The sequence below is a fragment of the Monocercomonoides exilis genome (assembly GCF_001643675.1).
Source record: "Monocercomonoides exilis strain PA203 chromosome Unknown scaffold10-1930038, whole genome shotgun sequence".
Classification (NCBI taxonomy): Eukaryota; Preaxostyla; order Oxymonadida; family Polymastigidae; genus Monocercomonoides; species Monocercomonoides exilis.
Genome location: NW_027150555.1, coordinates 1285575 through 1304218, shown reverse-complemented (window position 1 = coordinate 1304218; position 18644 = coordinate 1285575). Strand labels below are relative to the sequence as shown.

At 33.5% G+C, this 18644-nt stretch overlaps 7 protein-coding genes across 7 annotated transcripts; 4 read left to right on the top strand and 3 right to left on the bottom strand.

The window, feature by feature from the left end:
* Positions 1-2850: 2850 nt before the first annotated feature.
* Positions 2851-4920, top strand: MONOS_5807 (uncharacterized protein). Its single transcript, XM_067875989.1, has 2 exons — positions 2851-4548; positions 4656-4920. The coding sequence occupies exons 1-2, from the start codon at positions 2856-2858 to the stop codon at positions 4727-4729; spliced, it is 1767 nt and encodes a 588-aa protein (XP_067732085.1). The 5' UTR covers positions 2851-2855; the 3' UTR covers positions 4730-4920.
* Positions 4921-8707: 3787 nt separating this feature from the next.
* Positions 8708-10291, bottom strand: MONOS_5808 (putative SH3 domain). Its single transcript, XM_067875990.1, has 5 exons — positions 10052-10291; positions 9941-9992; positions 9797-9870; positions 9548-9727; positions 8708-9471 (listed from the first exon to the last, which is right to left on the bottom strand). Exons 1-5 carry the CDS (start codon positions 10253-10255, stop codon positions 9460-9462), a joined length of 522 nt encoding a protein of 173 aa, XP_067732084.1. The 5' UTR covers positions 10256-10291; the 3' UTR covers positions 8708-9459.
* Positions 10292-11173: 882 nt separating this feature from the next.
* On the top strand, positions 11174-12223 carry MONOS_5809 (putative protein of unknown function (DUF4485)). Its single transcript, XM_067875991.1, has 3 exons — positions 11174-11373; positions 11420-11548; positions 11646-12223. Exons 1-3 carry the CDS (start codon positions 11209-11211, stop codon positions 12024-12026), a joined length of 675 nt encoding a protein of 224 aa, XP_067732083.1. The 5' UTR covers positions 11174-11208; the 3' UTR covers positions 12027-12223.
* A 141-nt stretch (positions 12224-12364) lies between these two features.
* Positions 12365-13681, bottom strand: MONOS_5810 (uncharacterized protein; the record flags this gene model as incomplete). Its single annotated transcript, XM_067875993.1, has 6 exons — positions 12365-12496; positions 12729-12790; positions 12922-13122; positions 13180-13255; positions 13316-13447; positions 13544-13681. The coding sequence occupies 6 exons, from the start codon at positions 13679-13681 to the stop codon at positions 12365-12367; spliced, it is 741 nt and encodes a 246-aa protein (XP_067732082.1).
* Positions 13682-13841: 160 nt separating this feature from the next.
* Positions 13842-14549, top strand: MONOS_5812 (uncharacterized protein). Its single transcript, XM_067875994.1, has one exon. The coding sequence runs from the start codon at positions 13872-13874 to the stop codon at positions 14355-14357; it is 486 nt and encodes a 161-aa protein (XP_067732081.1). The 5' UTR covers positions 13842-13871; the 3' UTR covers positions 14358-14549.
* A 4-nt stretch (positions 14550-14553) lies between these two features.
* MONOS_5813 (putative polycomb group RING finger protein 6) lies at positions 14554-15187 on the top strand. The gene is made up of 3 exons (XM_067875995.1): positions 14554-14772; positions 14816-14909; positions 14969-15187. The coding sequence occupies exons 1-3, from the start codon at positions 14601-14603 to the stop codon at positions 15036-15038; spliced, it is 336 nt and encodes a 111-aa protein (XP_067732080.1). The 5' UTR covers positions 14554-14600; the 3' UTR covers positions 15039-15187.
* Positions 15188-15218: 31 nt separating this feature from the next.
* MONOS_5814 (Homotypic fusion and vacuole protein sorting (HOPS) complex component Vps33B) lies at positions 15219-18641 on the bottom strand (the record flags this gene model as incomplete). Its single annotated transcript, XM_067875996.1, has 5 exons — positions 15219-17419; positions 17645-18023; positions 18084-18389; positions 18447-18527; positions 18576-18641. The coding sequence occupies 5 exons, from the start codon at positions 18639-18641 to the stop codon at positions 15219-15221; spliced, it is 3033 nt and encodes a 1010-aa protein (XP_067732079.1).
* Between the last annotated feature and the right edge of the window lie 3 nt (positions 18642-18644).

Genomic DNA, 18644 nt, shown 5'->3' with positions numbered 1-18644 from the left:
ATAGATAAAGACTCATGAAAAGTTTGATTTTTCGTTTAAAAAATTATTCTAAATTTCATTTTATTTTTTTGTTAATTCTTGGAAAACTGGAGTCGATAAAAGTTGGAATTTCAACTTCTATTTCATCCTCATCATCTGCTATTTCTCTTATTTCATAGTCGTCTTCGGGTATATCGTGAAGAAAATGGTTTTGTATTTCTTTTGCTGCGGTTTTCACTTGTTCATTGGGTGACATGGTAAGTTCCCTTATTGTATTGTGATGCCCTTCGTTTATTATTTCACTGAGAATGGTGCTTGAGGAATGTGAGTGCAAATCTTCGTTATTAACAAATGAAATTTCATTTGACTTTTCCGTTTTACAACATTCGTTTACGATGTCAACATTATCAATTTCCATTTGCCCTTCTACAGAACTTTCAAAATTAATCTCTTTCTCTTCTTTTGCATGTTCAATACTTCTTTCTTTCAATTTTTCCTCTTCTCTTTGCAGTAGCATTGTCACTAATGTCAATATTTGATAAACTTGTTGAAATTGTTTTTCCTCTTCTAGCATTCTGACAAGAGATAAAAGAAGAATTGCAATTCTCCAGCGAATGAAGTGTTGAGTTATTGCTTGATATGCAGAGCATCTTATTGGGATCGAGAAGAGAGGAAATGAGCAATCAGAAGTTTGCAAAGCTTTTGTTTCAGTCTCAATTGGCATTTGAAGTGATGAACAAAATGAAATCATTTGAGGCTGAATATCCCGGTGAGGATGTAATGATTGAGGCGAGGAAGAATGAGGAAAACGTTCAGGAGATGTTTTGGGGTTGATCTGATGAGAAAGGATGTTAAAAAAGATCCACAAAATGTCTTGATACATTGAGAGAGATAAACGATTTATTGAAATTTTTGAAAGTAAAGAATCGTCATATGATGGAATAACTAATGGAACAGGAAAAGGAAATGAAGTAGATATGCTTGAATGAGAAGAAGAAAGTGGAGAAGAATCTGAAGATGAAGAAAATTCTGATGGTTTGATTGAAAGAGCAGGAGCCTGCGCAATTGTATCTGTACAAAAAGGTGAGTATGGGAGCGTTGATGATGATGATGATGAAATGGATGAAACTGCTCCTTGAGGATGAACATAAGGCAAACTTGATTTTATCAAAATAGAAACGCAGATAGGAACTAACCCTCCATAAATTGCATCACACGCCAATTCGAGAGAATCAGCACAAATGTTTGAAAGTGCAAATAAAGCTTCTCTTTTAATGAGCTGAGGAACGTGTTGAACGATAACTTGTATCAGTGAATGAGAAATATGATAATGGAAAAATAACTAAAGATTTATGAAAAAGAGGGAAAGAAATGAAGAAAGAAAAGTGTTTTTTTTAGAAGAACGAAGCATATATTGTTAGCGTTGGTGAAATTAGGAAGCAATTATGTGCGACAAAGGAAGATAAGAAGATAAGTTAAATGGAAATGAAAATCGAAGATGAGATGATCGAAAAACGAATAAATAAATAATTTAAATTAAGAAATTGACATTTTATTTTAAGGAAATAATTTAATCTATTAAATTAGAAAAAGCCAAACAACAGACCGGAGCAATAGTTTCTGAGTCAAGTGTTGACATATTGCCAATAATCATTACAGCCGAACACTTACTTAAAAGTGAAGAATTTAAGTCGTTCATCAAACGGAGTAGAGATGGAAGAATGCCAGATTGTAAGGCAATCTTAAAATTCATATGTGAAAATGAATCAAAAAATATCAAATTTGAACAAATTGATAAATATCAGGGGGAAATGAAAAAAACTATAAACATTTAAAATAATACTAACTTTTGCACATTCTGGAAGATGTGAAATGTTTCTGATGATAGTTAATGAGTCAGTCTGAATGTTTGAAGGAAGTAAAGGTGATAATGTGCCCAAGCAAAATATCTTACATTCCGATGAAAGAAGTGGGGCATATGATGAATAGCAAGATGCATTCACAAAAAAAAATAAAAGTTGAGAAAAAGCATTTAGCGTTGATGGATTAAGATCAAGTATTCCTTTTGAAAAACTATCTTGATCATTGACAGATATTGAAGAAATTATTGTTTGAAAATGATTTTTCCCGCAAAGAACAAGTTGATTTATTTTCTCATCTATCCACTTTGATTTTTTAATTGATAATAAGTTCCCCAAGCACATCGCGCTCTTCAAATAAACAATTGAAAAGATTAAATTTTCAAATTGTAAGTGAATAATCAAACTTGTGCAATAACAGAAGCGTCTGAAGATGTCTTTAGCAACTCAAGAATGGTTTGTGATATTCCCATGTTTCGAATTTTTGTCTGCATGTGAATGTCATGAAAAACTAAATAATGTTAACAGATTTTACAAAAAAATATAAATACTGAGATTTGTAAGTAAATTCAATGATTCAAGTTGAATTTCTGTCTCATTTCTTCTTAATGCTTGAATCACATCTTCGACACCATTAAGTCTGGTAAACGCATATCCAGAATATGAATCATCCGACTCAATTATAGATTTTAACTTTTTTAAACTAGAGACTACGATCTCATTATCCAATGATTTAAGGTTTGAGACTAATTCTTCTAATTGCGTTTTCGTAATTTCATGTGTTGTAACTTCTTCTTTCCCTGTTATTCTGCGCATTTCTAAAGACATTAATCTTTCATCTTTTCTAAGACCATTTATTTGCAGTTGTGAATGAACCTGTGCAAATTTGTCGGAACTTTCAGAGTTATATAAAGAAAATCTTTTTGAAGCTCTGTCTTTCAAAGAATCAATGGGAAATGATTGTTTTTCTTTATCAATCATAAAATATTTTATTACGTAAATGATCTCTTCATTTTAATGTCTGATATTGAGATTCAAGGAGCAGAACAACCATCAACAACCCAAAGCGTTCAAGAATTAGATGGGGAAAATGTTGTTGATGTTACCAGTTCGGATATTGTTCAAGAAATTCCATCATCAATTAATGAAAAATCTGACAGTATCGAGAATGACGAACAGCAAATCGGAAATATTCCAGAAGACATCAAAACAAAGGAAGAAGGTTCGTGCGCTTCATCAAATGAAAAAGAAATTGAGGAGAATCTTGACAATATTCTTGAAGAAAAGAATTCTTTTTTAAACATTGAATCAAATCAAAAAGAAACAATAGAAAATGAAAAGACAAAAGAAATTCTTGATAATTCTTCTTCTTCTACAAATGTCAAAAATGATAATGATCAGAAAAATACAGAAATATTAAATGATCAAGATGAATTATCTGTTGATAAGCATGAGTTGGAATCTTCCCAGCAAAATTGCGAACAGAATATTCAAAAAGATTCAATGGTCGATGATCCCGAACCCAAGGATATTGAACAAACTTCTTGCCAAGTTAACGACCTTGAAAACGAAATGGAAGAAAAAAAACAAATAGCTCATGACATTCAAACAGATGATGTTGTTGCTTCAGAAGATCAGCAGTGCGAAAAGAAAGATTCAACAGTAGAAAGCCCTAAAAGAGAAACTGATGATGAGATTAATTCCGAAGAAAAGTTGAATTCTTGTAATTGCAACGATATAAAAGATAAAACTGAAAATGAAATTTCTGAGGTTGAATTGAGAAAAGAAAATGTTGAAAGCATGGAAAACGAACAAGGCCATAAAGAAGATAATCATGAAGATCTGTTGGAACAGCCTGAAGAAGTTCCAGAAGAAAATAATCAAAATAATGAAAAAGCTTCAGAATCTCAACCTGACACTTCTTCATCTGCACTAACTTCTTCTTCTGAATCTCCGGAACATCAACAGCCTTCGTCTTCTTCATCTTTGGATCCTCAGAGTTCATCTGATGATCAGCTTAATCCACCCACCACACCACCGCAATCAGAAGCTCAAAAGGTTACTCCTTCGACAAGGCGAAGTCGCACAACCGCCTCAGGGAATAGAAGACTTAACAGCACATCAAAGTCTCTTTCTATGTCATACAAAAGGGATCCCCTTTCGTCTTCTCGTAACTCTGTTGATCCGTTGGGCTCAACATTTGACTATTATGCAGATGAATATCCTTCCTCACCTGGTTTCGAATATGATGTGGATGGGTCATTTAAAGCTCTGACACGAACAAGAACTGGGCGTGTTGTGTATGCACAGAAGGAAAAAAGAGCAGAAGACGGGACAGTTATTGTTCATGCTGATCCTTCGTTGTCTGAGAAGGGATTTTTGTCTTCGTCGCTCGGGACATCAGACAGATTCCCTCCTGAAAACTATGAAACGCCTGGGCCTGGTCCTTGGGGATACAATCCTAAGGAGCATTTGCTCTCTTCATTTCATGCGTCTTCGTCTCTTTCCTTTAGTTCTCCAAAGAAATGGGCTGAATTCAAAGATGATGAAACCATAAGAGAAGGTGATTTTGATGTGAATTTGCCTCCAATGGACTTGCTGAAAGAAAGAAACCCCACAGCTGTCCTACCAAAAGATGACAGAATAAAATATTTTCACACTCCTTCAATGGCTCCGGGTGTTGGAACTTATAATTTGGTTAGTGAAAAAGGTATGCAAAAATGAAAATATATTTTGTTTTGTTTTATTGAAATAATTCTCAAATGTATTTTCTCGCAAACAATGTTTGATATCTGTTTATTTTTTGACTCAACATAGATCATCGACCAACCAGCAAAAAGGGAACATTCTCAAAATCCGAAAGAAAATCTTCTTGGTTAATTCGCCAATAATGAAGTTTTACAATTATGTAGCGTATGGTAACTTTTGAGGTAAACAAAAAAATTATTAATTAAAATGCTTTATCATTATTAAGCATTCTATTCATAAAGCAACTTCATATTTTTATGTTAATTTTTTGTTTTATTTATCTTTTAACATTTTTAGTGTTTTCTATAAAAAGCAAAATTGATCTCTGATTGATAATTTCGTAAATCTTTTTGGAGCAATAAGTTTTTAAAACAATTAAAAATACATTTTTGGGTTGTCCAATCTATTCGTTTTTTATGATTACTCATTCAAATGTTTAAAAATGAAATTTTTAACCTGTTAAATGATGAGAATGAAACAATCGAGAACTACGAATAAGAAAGTTTTCAATTTGAAGTTAAATTTTCCGATTAGAGAATAAAAAAGAGTTTCAGAATACATTGATTGTGTTAATATAACCGGATAAAACCTTTGAATAATATATTTTTTAAATATTAATGTAATCAAATCTTACGTGCGCATTCGGTTCAAATTCTTGTTTTTTTAAAAAAAAATCACAACTTTTTCCAAACAAGATCTTCAATCATTTCATGATTAATTAATAATTGTTAATCCAAAAAAATATTGAAAAATTATTGAATAACGAAAATATTCAAAATATTGCGTGGAATAATATTCTGAGGGCAATAAATTTTCACCCATGTTTCAATCTTTTCAAATTCAAGAAAATACTAAATAAAAAATTATCAACAACATCTCTGATAGCATTTCATAAATCAATTTCTTCAATATAACAGAATATCATAATTAGGAAATGCATATATAAAATTCTTGAAAAAAGAGAAAACAAAAAATACGACCCTGGTGGGATTCGAACCCACGACCTCGGGATTAGAAATCCCACACGCTATCCAGCTACGCTACAGGGCCTGTTGAAAAACCGACTTTTATTGCTTGCTTATAACATATATAGAGTATTTTAACTTAAATTTCATTTCTTTTCATTTTATTTATTTCTTTTTGAGAATTTGTGATAAATCATTATTTCTAGCAACATTTATCTGAAATTTTTAAGTGTGCATAACTTAAAGTAATTTGATGTATCAATGATGTTGCACATAATTTGAAACTAGTGATTGTATCTTCTACGAAACAAAATCATCTTTACAAGGAGAATCTTTTGTTTTTATTCCTATAACTGTCCAAGTGCAATTAACATAAATTTTTGGTCTTCTTCCAAATATCTGTTGTTTGCAAATTTCATGTTTTCAATTAATTTCCTCGCAATTTCTCGCTGAAAGTCCATTGAGTATAAAAACTTCATTTTTTTCGCTCTTGGAGTTCAACAGATATTGTTACCTTCATCTGTATATAGAAATCAAATGGCAAAGGAGCTCCAAATTTGTGAATGATTGAAGCAACAAAACTTAATTCTCATTCGTTCTTTGGTATCAATAAATCGCTGGCAAATGGATGAGTTGATTGATTATTATTATTATTATCTTTTAATTGCAATTACATGTTATTCGCCACTTCGACAACAAACAAAGCGTAAAGAGCGGGACGAAACAGATTGATACGTAACTTAGGCACCAGAACCGGGAAAAATGAACTACGACTCATGCTTTGCTCACAGGTGCTGGATTAGATGCATCGTGATCAAAATCAAACCTTTTCTATAGTGTTAATTTTTTTGAAAGTCTCTTCAAATCATGCGCCAACAGCAAAGTTGACCCACTTCTCAAAAGTTGCTGAATGCATGCATTTTGTTCCTCTGATAAACTCAACGAATGTTTATATTTTTTTATTGATGAATTCTGTTATTCTGAAATATGAAGCTTGCTTAGAATTTTACACATAAGTAAGTGTTAAATGATCTTTTCACCAAACGAGATCATAAAAGTAATTTATTTTCAAAATTGAGAGAATTTTTATCATAAATAAATTTTTCTATAAAATGATTCACAACAAATTATATTGATTTGTAAAAATGTTCCAAAAAATATTTGAAGTTGAAAACTTTCAACAAAAGACGAAATTAATAAATCAAAGTCGAAAAAATCTCAAACGAATCAGAAAAAGAAACAATTGAAATTGAAAATGCTTCGAGGAATGTTGAAATTTCGAGATAATTCGAATTTTTTCAATTTTTGAAAAATATTTGAAATTTTCATAAAACATTTTTGCAATTGAAATGAGTGCAAGATAAATAATTTCTAAACATTTTCTCCTATTTTTTGAATATTTTTTTGGGTTTTTTTTTTTGAACAATTACACCAAAAATTATATATAGTCGAAAAATTTTCAATCGAAATCGAATATTTTATAATAATTAATTAATGTTTACTAAGGAAAATTCTATTGAAGAAAAATGTTATTCATTTGTTTTTGTGAATGCAGATATCGCATAAAATACCGGACAAGATCAATTTCACAATAACCGCAAAAAGAATAATTCTGTTAATTTCCTTCAAAATAGACCTCATCAATACAAACTCATTTGATATACAAAACTTTCAAAGCAGCTTCATTTGTGCTCAGAAAAAATTATTATCGAAATCTCGGAGAAATTTAATTTAGTGTTTCTCCGAGATTTTTAAAACTATTTTTTAAATATTCAGTTTGCACGGAAATGAAAGTCTGATATGCCAAATGAGTTCGTTTAGTTGAGATATCTCTTGAGGAATATTATCAGATTTTTTGTTTGAGTGGTAATGGAGAAAACGATCTTGTCAAGTATTTTGTGCGATGTCCGGTATAATATGTAATATCTTTACTTAAAAAAATTTTTTTAAATGAGCCAACACTGTATTCATTATTGTTTTCAAAATTGGTAATAAAAACAATATTTTTCTTTGGCAAATTTTTTGGGAAAAAGTGTGCTTTCAATTGAGATAAGTTATAATTTTATTTTAAATCTTCTCTTATTTGAATTACACAATTGTTCAAAATGAAGCATAAGATAATATAGAAAAAGCGATAAAAAATCATTTAAATAACAAGTTTTGTTGATATTTTAGTAATAAACTGTTTTTTGACATTTATTGATTTTTATCAAATTTTTGAAAAAAAGAAAATGTTCGAACATTCGACTTTAATTGAAACTTTTTCGAATTCGAATCATAATTTTCGACTTTGAATGAAAGTTTTCCGAGTTTGGTTGAAAAAATTTCGATTTTGAATTATTTTTGGTGTATTTGAAAATGAAAGATAAAATTATCACGTTTTAAATAACTTTACACATTTTTATCTATTTTAGCACTCAGTTATTGAAATCGATGAAATTATCTGAAGTTTGAAAAAAAGCTGGGTCAAAATATTTGACTTCAAGCATTTTCATAGAAATATTTTGCACCTTCGATAAACTTTTTATCATCAAATAATTTAAAGAAAATGGAATTTTTTTTTTGGAATTCGTTTAAGGTCGCAAAACATAAAGTAATTATTTCAATGATGTTTGTTTTCAGATATGAAAATCAGAATTATTTTGAAATCTGAGAAAGTTTAATTATGTTATTAGTAAAACAATTTGTCAATACTTTATGAATAAAAAGCTTGAAAGTCCGTATTATTCCCAACTTGTTTTTGAAAAAAATATTTTCTAACACTGCAAGACCCTCGGAGGTGATGGATGAAGATTTTCCAAGTGTGATGTTGGTTGTTGATTCCACAACAATCAAGATCGTAAAAGTTTGTTATTCTGAAAGAAGATAATCAACATTACTGCAATGGTCATCATATGGGTGATTCTTTTTGATTTTATAGTCTTTCGTTTGGAATTTGCGACAAATTGTTTATTCAAGAACACTTCGAAATCTATCTGATGTTATTATTCGAATCAAAAATGAACTTTCTCTATCTTTCTTTTACAACAAATATGTGGAACACAATGATTTGAAAGCATTCAACATTTTTTTGAAAAGGCTTGTGCAAATTTCTACAAAGCAGAAAATAATCCATTTACAGAAAAATGTTTGAATTCAAAATTAATCACTCATATATTTTCATTTTTCATATGAAATCTCTTTTTAATGACAATCAAAATTGGGAAAAAAAAAAGCACATCAAAAAAATTTTTTTATAACAAAAATAATCACCTCTATGTGTCGATTAGTCAATTAATTTTTTCTTCAAATAATCTTTTTTTCTCATGAGACTCACTTTGTTATGCTCAAAAGAAGAATAATCATGTGAAATTTACAGAAAAGGAATTTCAAGAGTTATTCTAAAATGGCAACACATTTTTTCGGAAGTATTTTAAGAATACGTTATGATTTTTAAATCTGAATGCAATTAAAAAATATCACCTACATTAACCGTTAATCAATTAGATGCAGATTTTAACTGAAATCATTTACATCATCTAAGAAACTGTTTAATATAGAAGAATGAAAGAAAAACATGTGAATGGTGCTAGACTAAGGCAAAACCACCTTCATAAAAATATTCTATAAAAATTATTCAACTAAAAAAGGTTCAGGAAGAATAATTTCGAGGTGTATTGCTCTGCCTGGAGAAATATGGCAGAGTTGACGTGTTGAACTTCACATTGACATAAAACGCATCGAATTAAAATAACATGTCCATAATAAACGAAAGGATTTCGCGAAATTGAAATTAAAATTTATAAAAAAAAAGCAAAAAACAAAATTTGGTTAAAAAAGAAAAAAATTTCGCGAATTGAATTGCAACTGATACAGATGGATCATTCACAGTGTTACCTCTCTGACATGTAATGGCCCTACAAAATAATTTAAGCATATGACTACAATCAAAAAAAAATTTCCCCGAGAACAGTATTATCATCAATTGTTTTTCTAATTCAAATATAAATATCAAACCTTTATAGCAGCCATCCAATCTTTCATCTCTTCCATGGAGTCAGCATATACAAATAATTGCTTCTTTTTATCATCAGAAGGATAGTATAGATTGAAGGAATAAGGCTTTTGGGTTTGCTCACGAGCTTCTCTCACTTCACACCCACGAAGATCGTGCATTCCTTTTTCCTTGGTATCCGACTGAATCGTGAAATGAAAATTTTACCATAAAACAAACAATACTGAATAAATAACAATCAAGCAACAAACTTTCGATCCATAGTAATACAACACTCCATCGCGCAGAACAAACCAACGCCTTTTCCAGTTCTTTACTAAATGACCTGTAAATCGCATTAATAATCAATTTTTATTGTTTCAAAAATCATTTCTCAATCAAAATTATAACCAAACCTTGCTTTGTAAGCCATCCTTCTTTTGGACCAGCTGGTTTTTTCGATGCTCCCTTGTGAAAATAAAATATTGAAATGTTAACAATAGAAAACATAAACAAATTTAACAAACAACTCCTCCATCACTGTCCCCAACTTCCTTTACAAAATTGTAAGGAAAAAGTCCAACAACGCCTGCAAGTTCTCCTTTCCACATTCCGCTAGGGTGTTTATCAAGAAGGGTAATTACATCACCTTCTTTAAATGTTAGCTCATTTGGTACACGCGCTTGAAAATCAAATAACGCTTCGAGTCTTATTGGTCCCTCTCCAGACATACGGTGGTTATCTTCACTATTAAAAAACTCAAAAAATGGTTTCAGGATCAAAAATAATGATCAAAATTATGATTAAATGTTAATCATAATTTTTGTGTATTTAATTTTTCCAATAATCATTCGGTTAACAAAAAAATAGAGAGGAACAATTAACCATTATAAGAGTAATTACTTTTTTAGTGTTGTGGAATATTGTTGTTATTTTTTCTAAATGAATGCAACAACATGAATGATCGAAATGCCATAAAATGCCTCAAATAAATATACATCATTTTTATTGCAATTGACAATGTCATCGCATTTTTAGACAATTCCGTATTAACAATACCTAAATATTTTTTATTCTCTTTGAAATTTTTAACATTTGTTGTTCGAGCAGTATAATATTTATTTTTGCTGTTGTTAAAGCAAAATTTAAAAAATTTCTGAAATCTCAGGCAGACAATTTAGATTTGCACTTTTTTCTGATTCAAATTTTTAATCAATTTTTTGTGATTAATGAATAATAAAATGAATAAAGTTTTTTAACTTTAACACTTTCTCATTATTCAACATTTAACAGGATGAATGATTTCTGATTGTTGATTTTTGCTTATTTCATGCAACATACGCACAATTTAAAATAAAAAAGCAAATAAAGTCAGATTTACCTTTTGGTGATTATTTATTAGAAAAATAAAGATGGAATGCAAAATAATTTATGAACAGAATCATATTTTTGTGCATTCCAAAGATATATATACACAATTATTATCCATTGAAAGTGATTCACACTTTCATAAATAATAACAAAAACATGATCATTCATGGTTTGTGAAAACATATAAATGATAATTACGTTTTTTTAAAAAAGATAAATGCATTTCGTTGCTTAAGAAAATTCAACTCTTTCAATTATAAATATATATTGTAACCATTATAACAGAAAAAGCAGGAAAGATGAATAAACAGAAATGAATTTTCTCGAAGAAAAGCCATTAATATACTATGAATATTTTATGCATAAAGTAGCACAAACACGTCTTGCTTCGATAACTTTAGATAAAATCCAAAGCATTAGAGTTGACGCTTGGATTCGAAAATTATCATTATTTGCATTTTGCCCTTCTCCAATTGAAGTATGATCTTTTCTCCATTGTTTATAAAGTTAACAATATATTGAAGTGGCAAAAACAGAGAAATAAATATATTTATGTTTTATGTGAAATGACAAAATCCCAAAAACTTCTACCTCCTTTTTGTAACCTTCCTCCTGATTCTTACGATTTGCCTTCAATAGAATCCTGCTGGAATGTTTGCATCATACTCACTTTTGTTCAAACAACTATTTTCATTTTATTTAACTTTGTTTTGTTTTACTTTCTTTTTCATCAATACATTTTTTTTAAAGGAACAAAGTGTTTCAGATTTTTACGAGTTTGCTTTTCGAACGAAGGGTATACATAATTCAGAGCAAAAACTGCAATTTAAAAATGGAGACAATACCAACAAACTTGAAGATGTTGCTGTTGCTGGGGATGAAGGAAAAAGCAAAGATTTCTTCGAATACGGGAGACATAACTCAAAAAAACAAATTGAAGAAAAAGTTAAGGCAACTGATAAAGAAGAAAAAGAAAATCGATTTCATGAGATTAGCCCCTATTTGAGTGAAGCTATTCGTCTAGTTGGATTAATTGAAAAGGAAACAAACAAACAAACAAAACGGATTGAACGACTGGAATCAACATTGATAAATGAGGATGAATTTCATGTCACTTCATCGAATGAGTGACATTCTTTTAAATGAAAACCCTCAAATACGATGCGAATATTTTGCGTTATAAAATATGAAATTTTATAGCAAAATTCTGATATATTTTTGCAATTCAACTTTTCAATCATCTTTTCATAGCTCACACAAACATGTAACACTAAATACAACAACAACAACAACAACAACAACAACATTATCATCAACAATTACAAAAAAAAGCAAATCGAATCTATTCATCAAACACAAAATAAATGTGTAAGGCAGCAATTTTCGATTTTGTATCCATTTAATTGGGCGGATTTCAAGTATTAGGAATTGAGGGATCAAACAAACACCTGTTCAGACGAATATCTGCTTCACCTGATGGGACGGTATGTTCTTTGCTGCAATCTATCTTCCTCGGCCTGAATCAGCTTCTTGTAATCGGAAAACGGTGTGAATGTAGGTGGTTTCAGTCTCTCAGGCATTATTGTTTGTAACTGCATCAACTGCATTCATTTTCAGCCATTGAGGCATTGAGACATTGAATATAACATTCAGAAATACGAAATGATGCGAATGAAAAATAATTGATTCAAACAACATGAAACAAAAAGAAGCAAAAATGTGGGAAAAAAAAGTTGGAAGAAGAGAGGATAACGCAAGATATTATCGATATATATACATATATATTAAGTACAATGTTAAATGATAAAAAAAACCTATAGGTTCAAAACAAACATTCTCCTGCAAATCTGAGAACTTGAGTGTGAGAGCATTCAGATGAATCTTCAACTGTTGGACTTGAATGTTACAAAGTTACCATAAAAAGCAATGACAGAAAAAGAGAATGGATGTCGCATATAAACAGAACAGCAACAAAAGAATAGCAAGAAAATTGCAATTAAAAAGTGGTGGAAGAAGAAAATCAGACTTGATTGCAAAAGAGATGAAAGAGATTCAATGTCCTTCTTGCAATTGGCTGTTGCTTCGTGAACCTCTGCACACATTCCACCAGCATGCCGCATTGATGTAATGATTTTGGACTGAGTTGCTTCAGCCTGTGCAGTTCCCATCCTCCGTTGCTCCTCAACTGATTTCACCCACGAAAGCGCCAGTGAACTGTCCATGTGCCCTTCAAACAATGAAAAAAAATACTCTTTTGAAAAATTCAAAAATTCACAGTAAATACCCAACGAAACAACATTTTGCTTCCAAAACGGTTCAAGGGCAGGAACCAAAGCCTTCATTGGTTCAAAAGTCAGAATCTAAAAAAAAAGATCCTTTTTCAACAAAAAGAAGCGATGATAAGAAAATGCATATCACACCGGCGCATGTGCTTTTTGATCGTTTTGAACAGGATTAGTGGTCTCTGTTTGACTGAAGCTTCCTGAAGTTCCTCTTTCACCTTTTTCATCAACAGCACTTTTTGCTTGTCGTTCTTCTTCTTCTTGCTTAATCTGATGCAAACAAACAATAATTATAAAAATTTATCAATAAATCGATTGATGAAATTCGGATACTTTAAAAATAAAGAAAAATCATCGAAAATACACCATTGCAAGCAAAAATATTCCAAATTCATTCACGTTTTCTATCACGAACCCTCCAGGTTTCTTTTGAATTTTTTCATCTGGTACAACGCTAGGACTGCTCAATCCAGCTTCGCTTTGCCCTTCAACTTGATTTCCCATTTTTGTTCGCCCATACTCTTTTTTGATAACATTCAGATTTCAAGACAGATTCGGTCATTCAAATTATAAACATGTTTTTAATTGGGGTGGTGGTTATTGCTATGAGATAGAGAATCAATAATTCGAGAGAAAGGTGTCTGAATGATAATTGTTAAGGGCTATCAAAAAAGAATTTGAAAGGAACTTTGAAATGTCAGAGACAACACTTGAAGTACAACTGGTGGAACGTGAGGAAGAAAGAGTTGCTGGTATTGGGGTGATGTGCACGATGGCAGACGTGAAGGAGAAGTGCATGGATCTGTGGGGAAACAAATTTATGCCACGAATGAAGGAAGTACCTTGGAGCGGTGGTGACTACTCGTACGGGTTGTCCATCATGACTGGATCTTCTGAAGGTGATCCGTTCCTGTATGTTGCTGCAGTACCAATCGATCAAGGAAAGGCCGTTCCCGAAGGAATGAAAGAGTACACGTTGGTGAAAGGAACATATTTATCTGTGCAGCTAAAAGACTTAAAGGAGATTGGAGCTGGATTTCAAGCTATGGAAAAGAAACTGAAAGAATCATATCCAGAGTACGAATTTCGGATGGATGTTCCTTCTTTTGAGCTCTATGAAGAAGACTATCGCACAACTGGGCGTTTGAAGCTGCTTGGATGCATCAGAAAGAAGGAATAAGTTATATTATTGAAGTCCCCACTTATTTGATGCTAATGATTTTTTATTTTGTATTTTATGATGTGTTCTTTGTTGAAATCAATTGAATAATGATTGTATTTTTTTGAAGCAACATTAATTTATTTTTCTTAATTTTTACAAATGAAAAGTTATATATTTTTTTTCCAACAGGGAGAAATGAAAAAAGAATTATATATTTTTTATTTTTTGAAAAATCATATAGTTCAAATTTAAAAATAAAAGATGTTAGATGACGATGTACAAGAGACAGATTCAACTCAACAAGAACTTACCCAACAAATAGAAGGAACAAACGATGACATTCCTATTCAAAGAATTGTGTCTCATTTTTCATGCCCTTTGTGCAAAGAACTTTTCACTGACGCTCATACATTACCTGACTGTCTTCATTCTTGTATGCAAGCGAACATAATCAATTTATGAACATCATTTTTTAGTTTGCCAGGAATGTATTTTAGATCATTTTTCTACATCAAAAAATTGCCCAGTATGTGGAACCTTTGTTGGAGCCCAACCAAATTTAATGATAAGGCATGAGGAACATTTACATTTTTTAATAAAATTAAGATGATTTTTGATAAAACCTTTAGAAAAGATACGCAGCTCCAGGGAATGACTGATCTTCTGAAGAAAAAAATAAATGAAATTTCAACAACATAATTCATGCCAGAAATCACACAAAAATCATTTCACTGATGAAAATTTACAAATAAAAATTTGCGTTACTGATTTTAGTCATTTCATATTTTAGTCATTTCACACTTTTGTAGAAATTTTCTCAAAACAACAACAAAAAATATTAATATAAACCTTTATACACCAAAAGAAAGGAAAACAAAATCATTTCCACCCAATGAGATGCTCAATCATCATTTCACCAGTAACAACAGATGTTGTTGCAAAGATAAACTTATTTCCTGTGTATTTTGACAAGAGTCTAAAACAAGAAAGTTCTGAGAGCGTCATTCCTCCAATCACAACAACAAGCGAAACTGTGGGAGGCGACGAAGGCGAGCTGGGATAAGAAGCGGAAGGCGGAGTGACAGGGATCGGAGGAAAAGAGGACAAGGGCACTTCAGTAAAGAACCTGCGATTCTCTTCAGCAGCCGGCGGTGAGCGTGCCAGTCTGCTCTGTTTCGCTTGAATAGCTGCATTTAATGGCGACACGGTAGACTGAGCAGCCGCCTTTGATTTTTTTGTGACCCACGGCGACGGCGCAGACTGCGAGGAGAACGCAGAGCCTGAGCCCAACGCACCCGAAGAGGCTCCACCTCCAGTCGCCAGTGCTGCGTCTTCGCCAAACAGCCCCACTTCGTCTTTCACTCTGTCCACATCAGCGTCTGTTAGTTTGTGTTGTATAGCAATTCCCCCTTCGTTCTCGCTGGCCTTTGCTGCGGGGTCTTCCTCCTCTGCTTTTTCCTGGATGCTGTGCTTCTGCGGGTTGAATACCCGCTCAAAGATAAACCGCTCTTCAACCGGATCCACATCGGCATCCGAATCTGAAGAGAAGGACGAGCTTCCACTTCCACTGCCTCCGCTGGAACTGTCGCGCTGCTCGAATTGTTCTTCCTCCTTTCTCTTTGAGCTTCTTGCGCCTTCTGCTCGCACCCACACACTTGTCTTCCCCGCGACTGATTCATCCAAAATGCGCTCCATCTGGTTCCATCCAAACGGTGCAAAGGCAAACTGCACCAGACGCACCAGAAGCGGAGCGTAATCAACAAACAAGGAAGAAAAATCTCTTTCTCTATCGATCGGCGGGAACGGGCTGTTCTGCGCATAGGAGCCGTCGTCTTCACGCATCATCAACTGCAGCTGCGGGGCGAGCTTCAGGAACTTGCCTGTAAAGCGGGAAAGATTCGGGTTGTAGATGGAGTGTGGATAGGAGGATGAGTCAGAGGAGGAAGAAGAGGAAGAGGAAGAAGAGAAGGAAGAGGATAAGCCAAATGCGGATGGTGCAGGAGAAGAAGAAAGAGAAGAAGAGAGTGCAGAAGAAGAGGAAGACGATGAAGACGATTGAGAACTTGACAAATAAGAATCTGTGAAAGCTGTAAGAGCCTGTGAAGATGAAAAAGGAAGATGAGAATAAGAAGATGCTTTGAACAAGCCAGCCTGCTCCAGCTGCAGAAGCACTTTCAAGAAGCCGTGGCCGACGTAGTTCAAAAGCAGCGAGCGGACTTTGTTGAATTCCTCTTCCTTAAACCCGCCAGTCACAGACGTGTGGAGCACAAGCAGCTTCAGCAAAGAGGCAAGCGAAGGCACAAATTGTGAGCCGAACGGGTTTGAGGGATCGCCGAAGGAAGAAGAAGAAGAGGAAGACGAAGCAAACAGAGAAGAAGACAGCAACGATGGCTGACTAGCAGAAGCAGAGGAGGACTTGGAAAGTGCAGCGTGCTTTGCGAACGTGGGCTGGCGCATCATAAAGAGCGACTGCTCAACATACTGCTTGACATCTTCTGTGTGGCTCATGACGTCCCTGTCTGCGCCTTTGTTGCCCATCAGTGAGAAGAAGCCCTTCTTCATGTACACTGACGACGTGACGTCGCTCGACGACTTCTTCTTCTTCTCCTGGTCGAACACCACTGCCGTCTTCGGGTTCAGCCCCGCCACGCAGTCAGACGTGCTCTCAGTCTTCTCAGTACCATCGAGCACATTCAGCTCCAGCTTCACCCGGTCTGTGTATGGCCTTGATCCCGTCATTGGCGTGAGCTCCTTGACGATGTTCTTGTGCACATCGAGGATCGAAGTCTGCATCGCCTTCATCGCCGGCAGCGTCTTCACCAGCTGCAGCAGGTCGTCCATCCCCTTGGAGCTTTTGTTCTGCACAGCCTCCATCAGATTGTTGTACGTGCTCTCCATTTTGCTCAGGGCCTGGTCAAAGAACAGCCCGTCAGTGATTGTCCATACACTGTCCTTGCACGACAGCACAGCCAGATGCATCGGATCGCCTTTGGAGGAACCAGAGCTCGAGGATGCGGAAGAGGAGCCAAGGGAAGCAGGGCCACTAGGCGATGGCTTGGGGGTGAAGCGAACGAAGAGTTCTGAGTTTTAAAAAATTGTTGAACAAAAAAAAAGTTGAGGAATTTAAAAAAAAAGGAGCACATAAAAGAAGATACGATAAATAAAATTAAAACGAAAAAGATATTTATTTATTGATATATCATTTTCATTATTGAAGCAAAGCGTTTTATAAATTTTTACTTTTTAAAAGATATTTTATTATTATTATTTTATTATTATTTTCTTCCTTCATTTCAAGCACAAACCTGAGTCATTCTCAAGAAGCTCCAGCATCCTCCCGCTGTACGTGTGCTCAGTCAGAAACGGAGTTATCATGTCGACAGTCCGATCAAAAATGAATGCGTTTGAAATGATGAATGGAATGGCTGGTGGAGTGTAGGGAAAGAATTCCAGTCCTTTCTTCTCTGGTGGAACAGCTCCAGGAGCAAGCATTTGGCCGTCCGATGAAGTCGACCCCGAACCGGACTGCGACATTTGGGGAGGCTTTGCAAACAAGCGGAGCAATTGCGCGAACACCACCTGGCTCAGATCTCCTTTCACAACGAATCTTTGAGGCAAAGAAGACTTTTGAAATATATCATAAAGCCCTTGCGCAATAATTGGAGTCGATGAAATATTATTATCCTGAAAAAATAGATACATACGATTAAACGACAATATCAATGTTTACAAAAAAACGCATACCATGAGGGTATCATGAAGACAACGAGGAAGATGAAAATGAAAGAGATCCAAATCCAAAAATGAATAAGACCAATCAAATGAAAGACATTCGATAGGCAATTCATTAATATCATTCAAAAATGTTTTAACGTGCTCCGTTACATGAGGAACAAAGAGAATTTTCGCTTTGTTATTCTGACCTGAGAAACGTGAAATGCACGAGATTGCTGCAACGCTTGCTCGAACCATAAAAATGCAATTTGTTCCAGTTGGTATTGTTGTGAAAGGAGTTAAAGGAATTGAATTTAGTGAAGCAAATCCAGGATTCTATGCAAATATAAAAAATGTGAAAGAATATTAAGACTTGAAATTCAAATAAAAAACCTGTTGAGGGCTTGAATAGAAAAGCAATTCAATCGCATTTATCAAATCTGGTTCCACATAAAAAGCATGTGGAGGTGGAGTCTTACAGAAATAATAATTTTTAAATAAACGACAAAATTATTTTAAAACCGTAGAAATAAGCGAGATAATTGTTTTCTGGAAATTAATCTTAAATTGATTGGTGGTGTCGCTCATTAA

Bases quoted from the DNA above. Each gene is read 5' to 3' on its own strand.
- MONOS_5812 (XM_067875994.1), top strand. From the start codon at position 13,872: ATGTCAGAGACAACACTTGAAGTACAACTGGTGGAACGTGAGGAAGAA.
- MONOS_5808 (XM_067875990.1), bottom strand. From the start codon at position 10,255: ATGTCTGGAGAGGGACCAATAAGACTCGAAGCGTTATTTGATTTTCAA. The intron at 9,993-10,051 runs GTTTGTTAAATT...TATTTTCACAAG, and splicing joins GGGACAGTGATGGAGGAGTT to GGAGCATCGAAAAAACCAGC. The intron at 9,728-9,796 runs GTTTGTTGCTTG...TTCACGATTCAG, and splicing joins TGTATTACTATGGATCGAAA to TCGGATACCAAGGAAAAAGG.
- MONOS_5809 (XM_067875991.1), top strand. From the start codon at position 11,209: ATGAATTTTCTCGAAGAAAAGCCATTAATATACTATGAATATTTTATG. The intron at 11,374-11,419 runs GTATGATCTTTT...AATATATTGAAG, and splicing joins TTTGCCCTTCTCCAATTGAA to TGGCAAAAACAGAGAAATAA. The intron at 11,549-11,645 runs GTTTGCATCATA...TTTTTTTTAAAG, and splicing joins CAATAGAATCCTGCTGGAAT to GAACAAAGTGTTTCAGATTT.
- MONOS_5807 (XM_067875989.1), top strand. From the start codon at position 2,856: ATGTCTGATATTGAGATTCAAGGAGCAGAACAACCATCAACAACCCAA. The intron at 4,549-4,655 runs GTATGCAAAAAT...GACTCAACATAG, and splicing joins TAATTTGGTTAGTGAAAAAG to ATCATCGACCAACCAGCAAA.
- MONOS_5813 (XM_067875995.1), top strand. From the start codon at position 14,601: ATGTTAGATGACGATGTACAAGAGACAGATTCAACTCAACAAGAACTT. The intron at 14,773-14,815 runs GTATGCAAGCGA...ATCATTTTTTAG, and splicing joins ACCTGACTGTCTTCATTCTT to TTTGCCAGGAATGTATTTTA. The intron at 14,910-14,968 runs GCATGAGGAACA...TAAAACCTTTAG, and splicing joins CAACCAAATTTAATGATAAG to AAAAGATACGCAGCTCCAGG.